This window comes from Myotis myotis, unplaced genomic scaffold (assembly GCF_014108235.1).
Source record: "Myotis myotis isolate mMyoMyo1 unplaced genomic scaffold, mMyoMyo1.p scaffold_m19_p_2, whole genome shotgun sequence".
Taxonomy (NCBI): Eukaryota; Metazoa; Chordata; class Mammalia; order Chiroptera; family Vespertilionidae; genus Myotis; species Myotis myotis.
The window spans coordinates 72,608,484-72,622,377 of NW_023416324.1; the positions used below are offsets into that span (position 1 = coordinate 72,608,484).

Genomic DNA, 13,894 nt, shown 5'->3' on the forward strand with positions numbered 1-13,894 from the left:
AGTGTATGCTTAATTTCTAATTGGTCCTTTTTCATATCCTTGAGGGTCTCACTATATTTCTCGGAGGTTTCTAGAAGATTCTTGAGTAACCTTATAATCGTGGTTTTGAACTCTATATCCAGTAGTTTGCTTTCCTCCGTTTCTTTCATTTGTGGCGTTCCTTTCTCTCCCCGTTTTGGCTGCTTCCCTGTGTTGATAGAGTGGCTTTGTGTGCCAGGTGTCCTATAGGGCCCAGTGGCTCAGCCCCCCTAATCACCTGAGGTAGACACTCTTGGTGCACCCCTTTATGGGCTTTGTGCAGTCTTGTTGTAGTTAAGCCTTGATTGCTGTTGGTATCACTGGAATTGACCTACCAGCCAGTTGGCTGTGAGGACCGGTTATGTTTACAATGGGAGAACTTCTGTGCTGGAGATACCCTTATGGGGTAGGAGTTGCTTCAATGGGGCTTTGGCACTCACTGTGTCTGCCCAGGTTTTTAGGCGAAGAAAGGCCAGGCCATTCATATGCAAAAGCCTCTGCGAAAAGCTTGGGTGGGGTTGTAAATTGGGTGGGGCCGGATCTCAGGGAATCACCAGGGTGGAGCAAACCACAATGGCTGCCAGTCTGCTCTGCCTCGGAGAGGTCCCGGGGTCTGTGTCCATGTAGAAATAATGACCGCTGTAAGCACCTCTGTGAGAAAGCCGCCCTCACATTCCGGCCCGATGTCAGACAGTCCAGTTTCCCTCTGTATGAGTCTGGGTCCCCAAATTCTCACCCAGAACTGGAGTTCAGAGCAGTCGGGAGCTTATATCTCCTTCCTGATTGAAAAAGACAACAGCGTACCCAGCTGCCAGCCCCTTTTCCGTGTGCTTCTGTACCTCTGCACTTCCACACCTCTCCACCTCCTACCGGACTCAATGCGCTTTGCTGTTTCCTTCTAGTTGTAGAATTTCCACTCAGCCAGCCTTCCTGTGGTTCTGGATGATATTCGTTTTGTCTTTTAGTTGTAGTTGTCTTTTAGTTGTGGTTGTGCACGGCAGCAAGTTCAGGTGTTTACCTATGCCACCATCTTGGTTCTCAAGAAGGTATTTCTTGATTAACTGATCAAACTGAGGATTGTCCCTATTCAGCATTTAATAGGTAGCTGCTGATTCTTCAGAAAGCACAGGAGGGAGGGGATGGTTAGGGCAGAGGGCCTGCTGTGCTCTTTGCTGGGGGCGTAACCTTGGACAAGGCTTACTTCCTAAGCCTCCTTTTTCCTCTTTACAATGGGGTGACAATAGTACCTGTTTCATAGGGGTATGAAGATTGAGTGACTTAATTTTATAGAATACATGGTAATATTAACTAATCAACAATCATTATTTTTATTCTTCTTCCTCTCCCAGACCCTTCTTTTGCCACTGGAAAGAGTTAATTATAGGTATTAAAATGGACTGAAGCAGAATCAGCACAATGCATCCATCTCTGGCCCCTGCCCTATTTACCTAATGCCTACTTAATGACTTCTTTTTTCTTCACTAGGAATCACTTTGGGAGTTCATTAGCCAATAATAAGGGTCTAATCTTTTGCCACTTAGGGAAATGATCGCCAATCTAAGTCAACTGTGGGATCCAGTGACAACTCATCTCCTCAGCCCCCAAAGAGGAAAGGGAAAAAAGAGGATGTGAATTTAGAAAAACCCACAAAAGGAAAACAAAATCTAAAGTTAAAGAACTCACCACAACCAGTTCCAGACAGTGGTAAGTTTGTTGTTGTTATTATATTGTTGCTATTGATTATTTTTATGTTAAGGCTGGATATAATTTTAATGCTTAAATAGGTCTATTTGTTCCTCTGGGCACACAGAAGATATTCCTACTTGTCATACATGAGTTTTTACAGAAGACCATGTGTATGTGAGAGATGCTGCTTTTCAGGATTAATTCCTGTTTGTAATTAGAGGTTGTGCTACAAAGGAATGTGTTTTGAGATGAAACATTTCTATTGCGATCTTACAAAATGAAGTAAGTTGTAACATCCTGTGTTCCTACTGAAAGTGCTTAATTCACATTTTTTTTTTTTACCAACTGACGTTGGTGTCTCTTGTGTGTCTACAACCTTTGTTCACAATCATTATGAATTACCTTTTAATCACAGATCACTCCCCCCCCCAAAAAAAAAGTTTTACTAATTTTGCTGATACCCAAGAGAACACACAAAACTTTACCAATAAACAATATATACCAAAATTAGTTATGTATCTTACATTACCAGGCAAGAGCTTGTCTAAATAATTTTTTAAAAATTTGTATTAGGACAAAATTTCAGGATAAAAGTGTGATGAACTAAGGACATATGCCATCAGAATTGTGGATTTTCCCATTAGGTTTTTGTGACAACAGGCTGTTACGGGTTTCATTACAGCCGCGTTCTCAGTGGGGTGAGCACATGACAGTGAAATGATGCTGTGGCAGAGGGCTTCTGGGACACAGCCCAGCAGAGTGACTGCTTCTCCTTCCTCCTGGGATCCATCCACACACACCTCAGGGGGACACACTGGGGCGCCTAGGAAGAGGATGGATGCGATAAGGTTTCAGATGTGTGGCCAGAGCTTTATTTTCTTGCCTAAGAGCTCCAACTCATTTCTGAGTCTATATGAAGATTCACGTTGAAGTTACAGCTAAAGTGGGCTTCACAATTGAAGAGACAGCATGAAATCCTGTGAGGGTTTAGAGAATACTGCACAGATGAGTACAGAGTTAAAAGGAAGATGTGTTGAGACTAAGTTAAACGAACAGGCTAAATGAATGAGCTAATTACAGAGAGAAGAAAGAGTAGAGGGTGTTTAAATCTTCAAAGGTTGAAATGATGGAGATTAGCTGGAAGCCGAGTGTTCTAAATTCTTGTTCTACTTCTGCTGTTGACCCTGGACAAGTCACTTAACATTTCTGTGCCCCATTAGCCATCTACAAAGTGTGGGTTCATATTAAATTTAACCTTAAAGTTTTGCTTATCTTTAAGTTTGTGAAATCCTTTTCAGTGACCATGAAACAGGGATGTCAGGGTGAAATTCAGCCAACAAATGTTTATTGAATGCTTATTGTATTAGCAGACACTAAAGGAAAAAAAGCTAGCCATACCTTGAGCACTAAAAGTATTTTAGTTTAATCAATGTATACTAGATAATGAAGCTCCCAAGGCCATGGGCTGTGTCTTTTTTTAAAATGTATTTTTATTGATTCCAGAGGAGAAGGGAGAGGGAGAGAGAGAAATAGAAACATCAATGATGAGAGAGAATCATTGATCGTCTGCCTCTTGCATGCCCCCTATGGGGGATCAAGCCCACAACCCAGGCATGTGCCCTTGGCCGGAATCGAACCTGGGAACCTTCAGTCCACAGGCCAACTCTCTATCCACTGAGCCAAACCGACTAGGGCTGGGTTGTCTTACTAGTTTATTTTTTTAATCCCCAACAACTTGCACATATCTTATGGATATGAGACACTTAATAAATACTGAGAAATGAGTGATGGAAGTTACAAAATAAAGAAATCTTTGTAATACTTTAAAACTCACTAAGGAACAGGACCCATTTTAAACTTTTCATGAATTATTTTATATTAAAGGCTTTTTAATAAAATGTTATTTGCTTATTTCCTGTGAGGCTCTTATTAGTTCTTGAAGATCCCAACTCCTACTTCCAATATGTTTTTTAAAGTCTTTAGATTTAGTAGTTGTCCCTCAGAAGAAAGGGAAACATCATCTTATCAGGTATTTCATTTGTAGAAATTTGGGGACACAAGATGCTGTATCAATAGTTCCCTCTTTCACAGGAAAGTAACTTTTATTAAAAAGTTGAATTATCAGTACTTTTGCTTTTGTGAAAATCCACAAACAGTTTTCAACAAAAATTGTATCTTTGGGGATGAAAATAACAAAAATATATTGAATATTGAAGCAAGTCATATTTTAAATGTGCTAAGAAATGATAGAATCAATGAAAAAAATGAGTACTTTACCTAAAAGATTAAAACTTTTGAAAAGAACCAAAAAGAAATTCTGGACATGAAGGACTCAATAAAAGAAATCAAGAATGAACTAGTGAGCACAGGAAATAGAGCTGACCAGATGGAGGAAAGAATTAGTGATATCTAAGATAGAAACCTAAAAATGACATAGAGGGAAGAAGAGTGAAACTTGAGTATACAGAAAATGAAAGAACTCTCTAAGAACTATGACTCCATCAGAAAGAGCAATCTATATTAATAAAAGGGAAATGTGCTAATTAGACCGGGAGACCTTCTGGATGTCATTCCGGACAAAGTCATGGTGGTGGGCCAAGGCAGAGGTGATTAGGGGTGATCAGGCCAAAAGGGGAGGGCAGTTGGGGGTGATCAAGCTGGTGGGGGGCAATTGGGGATGAGCAGGCCAGCGGGGGGGCAGTTGGGGGTGATCAGGCTGGCAGGGTGGCAGTTGGGAGAGAGCAGGCCAGCAGGCAAAGTGGTTAGGGGTGGCCAGGCTGGCAGGCAGGTGAGTTGTTAGTAGCCAGCGGTCCCAGATTGCAAGAGGGATGTCCGACTGCCAGTTTAGAATGCCCTAAACCGGCAGTCGGACATCCCCTGAGGGGTCCCAGATTGGAGAGGGTGCAGGTCAGGCTGAGGGATTACCAACCCCCCCCCCCATGCATGAATTTCATGCACCAGGCTACTAGTCTATTTATATAAAAACCCTGGGTGTAACATCACGACCCAAGGCTCGACCAACCAGAAGGAAGTCAGTCCTGTAGAGGTTGTCTTGGAAATGGCTACACCCTCCCTGAGCTGTTTCCCAGAACTATTTCCGGTAAGGGCGAGGTTTGAGGCAGGAACCCGCCCTCGGAGCATGGAGGCATATCTTTATAAAGTGTGCCACGCCAGCACGGCCAAGGGTGAACCCGAGTGGGGGCGGCTGAAAGGCTTAGAAAAGACAGACAAGTGAATGAAAGCTGGGTCTTGGTGGGACACTGCTTCTCTGAGAGACAGTGACCACTGCCACAGCTGTGTCTTTATTTTATAGCAGATGCCATGAGGCAAAGTAAGGGCATGATCAAGATGTTTACAACATTCTCCTGGGTTTCAATCCTACTCAACTACATGCACCTGAACTCTATCAAGCCTACATCACTTAGGCATGTGGGGCCATGTGTTTGGACCATAGGTTCAAGCTTACAACTATAGCTGTTGGCTATAATTGTGCTGGGAGGGCCCTGCCCTCCAAGATGGGACTTGCATGTGGCAATGAGAGGACTGAGCCCTCTCATCAGTCCAAGGCTTGAACCTGTCCAAAACACTGTAGTGGCTCCCCACAATAAATTTTGATACATTATATTAGAGGTTGTGAGGGTACTGTTTTACCCACAGTGTCTACAGGAATTGCTGAAAATTTACTTCTCAGTGGAAGAACCTTTCATTCCCAATATAAATGACCAATTCCATTAAATGAAACTTCAATTTCTAGACTTGATATAAACAGTGAAGTTGCTAAAACTATTAAAAAGGCCCAACTTTTCATTATTGATGAATGCATCATGGCATCCAGTCATTCTATAAACACCATAGACAGATTACTAAGAGAAATTATGAATTTGAATGTTGTATTTGGTGGCAAAGTTATCCTTCTTGGAGGAGATTTTCGACAATGTTTCAGTATTGTACCACATGCTATGGGATCGGCCATAGTACAAATGAGTTTAAAGTACTGTAATGTTTGGGAATGTTTCAGAAAGTTGTCTCTTACAACAAATATGAGATCAGAGGATTCTGCTTATAGTGAATCGTTAGTAAAACTTGGAGATGGCAAACTTGATAGCGGTTTTCATTTAGGAATGGATATTATTGAAATCCCCTGTGAAATGATTTGTAATGGATCTATTATTGAAGTTACCTTTGGAAATACTATATCTATAGATAATATTAAAAATATATTTAAACATGCAATTCTTTGTCCAAAAAATGAGCAAGTTTAAAAATTAAATGAAGAAATTTTGAATATACTCGAAGGAGATTTTCACACATATTTGAGTAATGACTCCATTGATTCCACAGATGATGCTGAAAAGGAAAATTTTCCCACCGAATTTCTTAATAGTATTACTCCTTCAGGAATGCTGTGTCATAAATTAAAATTGAAAGTGGTGCAATCATCATGCCATTGAGAAATCTTAATAGTAAATGGGGTCTTTGAAATGGTACCAGATTTATTATCAAAAGATTATGACCTAACATTATCAAAGCTGAAGTATTAACAGGATCTGCAGAGGGAGAGGTTGTTCTGATTCCAAGAATTGATTTGTCCCCATCTGACACTGGCCTCCCATTTAAATTAATTCGATGATAGTTTCCCATGATGCCAGCATTTGTGATGACTATTAATAAATCACAAGGGCAAACTTGAGACAGAGTAGGAATATTCCTACCTGAACCCGTTTTCGCACATGGTCAGTTATATGTTGCTTTCTCTCGAGTTTGAAGATCATGTGACATTAAAGTTGTAAATATTTCATCACAAGGGAAATTAGTCAAGCACTCTGAAAGTGTTTTCACTCTTAATGTTGTGTACAGGGAGATATTAGAATAAGTTTAATCAATTCATCAGTCGTTTGCATCGCTGTTGTTTTTATATCATGTTTTTGTTGTTTTTATATCATGTTTTTGTTGTTTTTATATCATGCCTCTGTTGTCATTATACCCTTTTGTTACTGTTTATTTATTAATAAATTTATATATTTTTTCATATACATTTTACTAATTTCCTTTCATCTCTCACACTTCTATTATAGAGAAAGGGCAAATAGCAATATTAAAATATTTCTGCTAATTAATTTCCTTTTAATGTGCACGAATTTCATGCACCGGGCTACTAGTATAAGAATAATAGGCATACCGGAAGATGAAGAGAGGTAGAAAGGAATGGAGAGCCTATGCTGGCTCTTTCCTTGTTTTTAGAGAATCCTGCTGGATATATTATTCTTGCCTGGCAATTCTTCTCTTTCAGTAGTTTGAATATTTGATTTCACTCTCTTCAGCTTGTAGAGTTTCTGCTGAGAAGTTCGTTGATAAGCTAATGGGCTTTCCTTTAGAGGTTACTTTCTTCTTTTCCCTGGCTGCCTTGAATATTCTTTCTTTGTCATTAATTTTTGATAGTTTTAATACAGTGTGCCTTGGAGAAGGCCTTTTTGGATTGAGGTAATTAGGTGATCTGATTGTTTCTTGGATTCAAGGATCCAGCTCTTCGCATAGGTTTGGTAAGGTCTCGTCAACTATCTGTTTGAATAGGCTCTCCGTTCCCTTCTACCTCTCTTCATCTTCTGGTATGCCTATTATTCTTATATTGCTCTTTCTGATGGAGTCATAGTTCTTGGAGAGTTCTTTCATTTTCTTTATACTCAAGTTTTATTTTTCTGTCCAGGCATCTTTGTATAAGTGGTACTTCTCTAATAGATTGATAATTACAAATCTTTCTATTGTTTTCCAGTAGGTGGTGCTGAATCACAAAGTTTTTGTTTGTTTGCTTGTTTGTTTAGTTCTCTTGCACTTCTCTGGCTTTTCAGATCTCCCTGGGATGGTGGAAAGTGGCCTGTGCTCCCTGGGAATATGGGTGCCTCTCCTGTGATCTGGTGACCCCAGGCTCAGAGGACTAACCTGCAGGGGAATATGGTGGGTGATGTGGCTCAAATTTGTGAAATCCCATTGCTGCCTCTTGCAGACACAGATGCCGCAGGCAGTGTAGCTGCAATACATAGGGGTAGAGTGAGCTGGGGGAACCCAGCTGCCTCTTCTGTTGCTTTACCCTCCTGACAGTGGCGACCAGTGGACCTCCATGGCATCCCCCCCTCCACCCCACTTGAACCTGGGATTATTAACAAAGTCCACCCTTTACTCAGGGAAAAAGTGATTCTGTAGTACCAGTCCTAAGATTTTCAGATAATGTGCTCTGCTACCAGACACCAAGGGTGAAGGGAGGCATGTTTTGGGAGGTTAAGAGGCAGCCAGGCTCTGTGGCTTTATTTTTGTGTCTTGAATGCTGACAGACACTCGAGACTGCACCTCTGTGCTTTGTCCCTGCCCAGGTCACTGAGCTCAGCCATAGCTTGAACTGTCCCTTCCTACAGGAATTCTCACTGAATCTCTTCATTCCTCTGAGCTGAAGGGAGTACCAGCCACAACCTGATTCCTCCCCTCTACCCGCTGTGAGCTCTCTGCTTCAGGGCTGCGTCTGTGTGGCTCCCTTAACTTTTCTCCCTTCTCACCTCCCAGGTTTGGTCCCACTTGCCCACCTTTACCTGTTTCAATGCATGGATCTCTCAGATGTGTTTGTGCATTGAGCAGGGAATCTTTTGTTGAATTATAGCTATTTAAGTGGTTGAAACCTCATAGGAAGAGATCAAGTGGATCTCCTACCCACCGTTCCTCTTTTCCCCAGTAAGAGGCTTATACCATTGATCAGGAAGCACATAAAATAGTTTAGATGAAGCATTTTGTACCTTTTTATCTTGATAAAGAGAATATATAATCTGGAAAATGAATCTTGGATTCTTAAATTTTTTTCCTATTCACTAGATTAAATCATTGTTTGGTGAGTTAAGGATATTAGCTTAAATCTATACTTTTAAAACAGAGCTGTTTCTCCTTATCAGATCTTTCTCCAGATGTTTTTGTTTACCGAAATTTTCCAGGTTATAATATTAAAAGTATCTGTCTCTCTTTCCATATTTCTTATTTCAGCCTTCATATTTATTATTGCAGTTGCTTTCTGTTTTAAGGTCATCTATTTTAGTAATTAGAACCAAGTGTGTGCTTTTGGATATTCATATTTCAAAAGGCTCTTCTTTACAAAAGTAAAAGCAGTAATGACTTGCAGCAAAGTGAAAGGATGTGGTGAGACAAGAGAATGAGTAAAAAATGTAAGAATTTAATACTGTATTGTGTATTTGAAAGTTTCTGAGAGAATAAATCTTAAAAGGTCTCATCATAAGAAAAAGTTTTATAATTATGTAGGGGACAGATGTTAACTAGATTTATTGTAATGATCATTTCACAATGTATATAAATATTAAATTAAAAATGCAAACATTTGATTTTAGAGATGAAACAGTTTGTTCTGTTGAAAGTATTTTTAATTTGGAATTTAAAAGTAGTTGGTTTTATCTCCAACTAGTTAAATTTTATGGTTAAAATGAATAGCTATGATTATTTCATACATATGTTAAATTGTGCCAATTTTTGACCAAATGCTCTTACCTATATACTATTCTCAGGTTAATTAGAAAAAAAAGGCTTTTTTTGTTGGCTTTTTAAGGTTTTTGTAGGCTTCCTTATTTTTTATAATTGAGATTGTAGTCATAAATGTTGCTCTTTTCTTTATTTCTGCTTACTGATATCCCCACATCTAATGCTGTAGGAATGAGCAGTGCTGATATCAGTCTGTAGATGGCAACCTGGTCTAATTTTATTGCTTTTTCTTTCTTTTTTCTCTCTCCCTATTTCTGTCTGTAATAGTAAAGCTTAATAATTCAAGCAAAGCAGTGACATATTTCTTCAGGGAGACAAATCCCATTTTCCTTTGGTAGCCAAGATGCAAAGTAAGATTGGTTGGTGATTGATGAAGTTGGGTGTGAAATGCATTTTTAGTGCTGCATTTAAATACCAGCTTAACTGGCCAGCGTATGTTTTTGTTACACTTTGCACTCGAGTTGCTGTGCCTTGGGATATGTTTTAGAAGCTGTTAACTAGCTACACTCTCCACTGTGAGTGAAGTAGTGATGATAATTGTTTTGAAATAGTCACATTTTCTACATGAAAAAATTTAGTGTTTTTCATACGCTTAGGACACAGGAAGCATAGTGAATACAGGGTCCATAGAAATACTGGAAAAACTACATAGAAAATAGGCTGGTTTGTACTGCTATGGCTTATTTGATATTGATAATTATAAATACTTTTAAAAATCAGAGTATTGAAATGTGAGCGAAACCAAGACTTGTTTTCTTTCAAAGGATGTGATTCTCTGCATGTGTGGGTGTGCTTCTGGGCGCACGCGCGCGCGCGCGCGCACACACACACACACACACACACACACACACACACTAGTACTCTTCTTGATGCAGTGCCTGGCTCATTCCCAGCCTCGTTCCCTGACAGTTCACAAGGAACTTGTGTTGTTTATATGCCTGATGAATGATAGGGAGCAGGTGCCTGGAAAAGATGTCGGAATATTATGACCTTGCTGGGTGACTGCCCTTGAGCAGTCATGCTCTTGAATTTTCTAATAGCTACAACCTGCACACGGCTTGCTGTGTCGCCCCAAGCATGAAGCATTACTGCAATCCATCCTCAGAGTCAGATCACGGCCACTGAAACTGGAGCGTCTTTGGTTCGACTGATGAACCAGCTCAGGCAGTTGCATGGTTCCCAGTCACAAGGGATTCTCAAGATAAAACAGGCAGCACATTTTGCCACTGTGCTCTCCCCAAGTCTCACCCTCTGAGGGGGATTATGCACTGGAAAAATATGTATAAGAGAAGGCACAAAGGCAGTGCCTGGTTTTGTTTAACAAGCTAACATAAGATTTATAATTCATTGGTGTCTGTTGCCACCATGTCACCATAGGACAGAGAAATGCAGATTTTCTATTCCTTTGTTGATTGTAACTGCCCATCACAATGATAGTGTCTATTGTGGGATATGGGTCAAATTTAGTGCTAGTATGTTAAAAATGTGTAAGCTGAGCATTTTTCCATGCCTCGATGACCCTTGTTGGAATCACATATTGTACAACAAAATTCCAGTACTGTGAGGAGTTTTAGTAATTTCTTGAAGTTTTATTATGGTATTCCAATCCTATTGATAAAAATTAGAATAGGAGTGTATACTTTGCTGTTCACTTTAGTGCGGGGAGGTTGAAAAATTAGAGGTTGGCTGAATACCACTAAGATGTTTACCTCAGTTTGAGAGGAGTATAATACTAGCCCTTTTTAGAAAAGATTCTTTTCATATTCTGCCCTCTTATCTTATCCACGTTGTACACTGGACAGAGAAGTACTGTGAGAAAAGCATCTTTTTAAAACCACTGATATAGGGTTGAGGCCGCTGTAGTAAACTTCTTTTGGGGGATATATATATATATATATATATATATATATATATATATATATATATTTTATTGATTTATTTTACAGAGATGAAGGGAGAGGGACAGAGAGTTAGAAACATCGATAAGAGAGAAACATCGATCAGCTGCCTCCTGCACACCCCCTACTGGGGATGTGCCCGCAACCCAAGTATATGCCCTTGGCTGGAATCGAACTGAGCCAAAACGGTTAAGGCTTGGGGGCTATATTTTTAATGTAACCTATGGTTGGGTATTAAGATACTTTTTTTTTCAAAAGGAAATGTTTGTTAGCTGTTGAATTACATAGGTATTTCTAAACCTTTGGGAAGTTTTATTCCAGAAATGTATTTAATTTTTTATAAAAAATTTTTAATGTTGACATTATTGCAGGTGTCCTCCTTCTTTCCCTCCTCCTTAGCCCACCTCCACCCATCCCTGCCTTCCTCTCCTTTGGCCTTAACCAAATTACTGTCCCTGTCCCTGGGGTATGCATATATGTGCTTTAGCTAATCCCTTCACCTTCTTTATGCAGTCACCTCCATTCCCCTCCCTTCAGATATGTTGGTACTCATATGACATTTTCCCATGTAGCCCATGAAGCTCTGTATAACCCACAATGCATCTTAATTCTTGCACTGTACTCATAATGTCATGTAAGGCACCTGCAGTGTGCAACGTTGCTTCTAGTGGGAGAGTTAACTACAAGTTCCATTTCAGAATGCCAGGAGCTCACATGACCTTGCTGCCAAATGATGCAGAACTGCCTTCCATCAAATTACTGGTGTAGATCAGGCCACAAGGTGAAGGATCCATGTGGGTTTGGGTTTGAGGAGGAATGTGAAGGATGAGGGGCCAGACCTAGAGTTACAGGGGTGGGGACACTGAGGTCTGGGCCCAGGTTCTTTTATTAGTTCACCCTCTGCAAGAGGATAATGTTGGGATTTTCTCATTTTTATTTTTGCCCCCTAGCTTTAGGCTTTGGTTTGCAACCCATTACTTCTAAGCAAGCCTCTTTCCTTCTTGGCCCATCTAGGACCCAGACAAAGTTCATAGCATTTCCTTGATTCTGCCTCCAAAGTTATCTCTGAAGTTTTCTGTAGCTTAGTACAGAGAAAATTTTATTCCAGAAATGTATGTTGGACACAGCAAAGACTGAAATATGATTCACCTACTTTTCAGGAGCAAACTAAACTTGATTACTGTGCCCTAACCAGTTTGGCTCAGTGGATAGAGCGTCTGCCTGCAGTCTAAAGGGTCCCAGGTTCGATTTCGGTCAAGGGCATGTACCTTGGTTGCAGGCACATCCCCAGTAGAGGGTGTGCAGGAGGCAGCTGATCGATGTTTCTCATCGATGTTTCTAACTTTCTATTCCTCTCCCTTCCTCTCTGTAAAAAAATCAATAAAATATATTTTAAAAAAATAAAGTTGATTACTGTGGCTGGGCATTTCATCATGGGATCTGAGGTAGGGCCCAGACTGAGGCTTGGTTAGGGAGGGGTCTGATGTTAGGAATGTCTATGAGATGCTGATCCTGATGGTCACAGGTAGAGGGAGGAAGAAGTAGCCGTGGGATTTATTATTCTTCCTCTTTCTTCTGCCAGTCCTGTGGTGAAATAAAACCAGGATGGGGGCCTGACCCATTGGAGTATCAGAGGCTCCTCAGTTCATTCACATGGGAGACACAGATAAGCACCCAGCAGAGAATCCTGCTCAGAGTAGCACTTAGCCATAGGGTGGGGGTGAGGGGTGTTTGTGCACACACATGCCTGCACATGTGTTTGCAGGTCTATTATGCCTACATTTGTGGTGACAATTGAAATGAAGGGCTACAAATTTTAAACACTGAACAATGGTACAATTCTGATGTCAATGTTTTAGAACATCTTAATTGTGGATTTTAATCTGATATTTTGTCAGTTTCATCTACAAATCCTTAGAATTAGATAAAGAACATTTCCCTAGTTTTACAAATGGAGGAAAAAGAGATGCTAGTTTTCTGAGGGCATATCAATAGCTAGTGATTTCTGGAAATTTCTCCTCTGACCGACAGCTGACTAAGAGGTGGACATATACTAGTATATGTTCTATTTGTATGGCACTGATGCCTGAGAGTCCAGAAGGAGTGGGGAGGCCTTGATGTGTGTGTGCTCTGACTGTCTTCCTTCAGTGCTAAGTGTTGATATATCACAGTCAACCCTGAAGCTTATCTGAGAGATCGTGAGAAGTTCACATTTTTCTCCTATTTTTCAGTATTTCATATGCCCTTTGTAAATGGGGATGATTGAGTTGAGCTGTTTCTGTTTTGTAGGTGGTAGGAGTGAGTTATTACTATCAAGGAGATTTCCTCTTCAGCAATACGGTACAATATAGGGTCTTCTCTGCCCTCACACAGACCAGGCTGGGAATGAGGCTAAGTCTTCAGCATTTATTGGTTGCTTCTTGTATGTGCCCTGACCAGGGATCAAACCCACAACCTTCGCATACTGGGACAACACTAACAAGCTGAGCTACCTGGGCAGGGCCCCTGTACATATAATTTTACAGTTGTTTGAATATCCTAGGACTTAAATTCTTATAGCCCAAACTCCTCTCTGTATCTGGATTTCCTTCCCATGTGTCATGAATCTTCAGACTTATGAACTCCACTCCTAGAACAGCACTTATTTCTCCCACGGACATTTACCACGTGCTCACTGTGTACCACACACCTTGCTGATAGCCCCATTTCCTCTCTTTTGTACTAAATGCTCAGCACTTACACATTTTCTTCCAGAAGTCACAATT

At 40.4% G+C, this 13,894-nt stretch overlaps 1 protein-coding gene across 1 annotated transcript in view; it reads left to right on the top strand.

Annotated features, from left to right (window-relative positions):
* DCDC2 (doublecortin domain containing 2) overlaps positions 1–13,894 on the top strand; it is a 194,284-nt gene that overhangs the window by 82,888 nt on the left and 97,502 nt on the right. Inside the window, exon 7 of the mRNA XM_036352857.1 lies at positions 1,560–1,722. Within this exon, the coding sequence (XP_036208750.1) occupies positions 1,560–1,722 (163 nt within the window). The remainder of the gene's footprint in view (positions 1–1,559; positions 1,723–13,894) is intronic.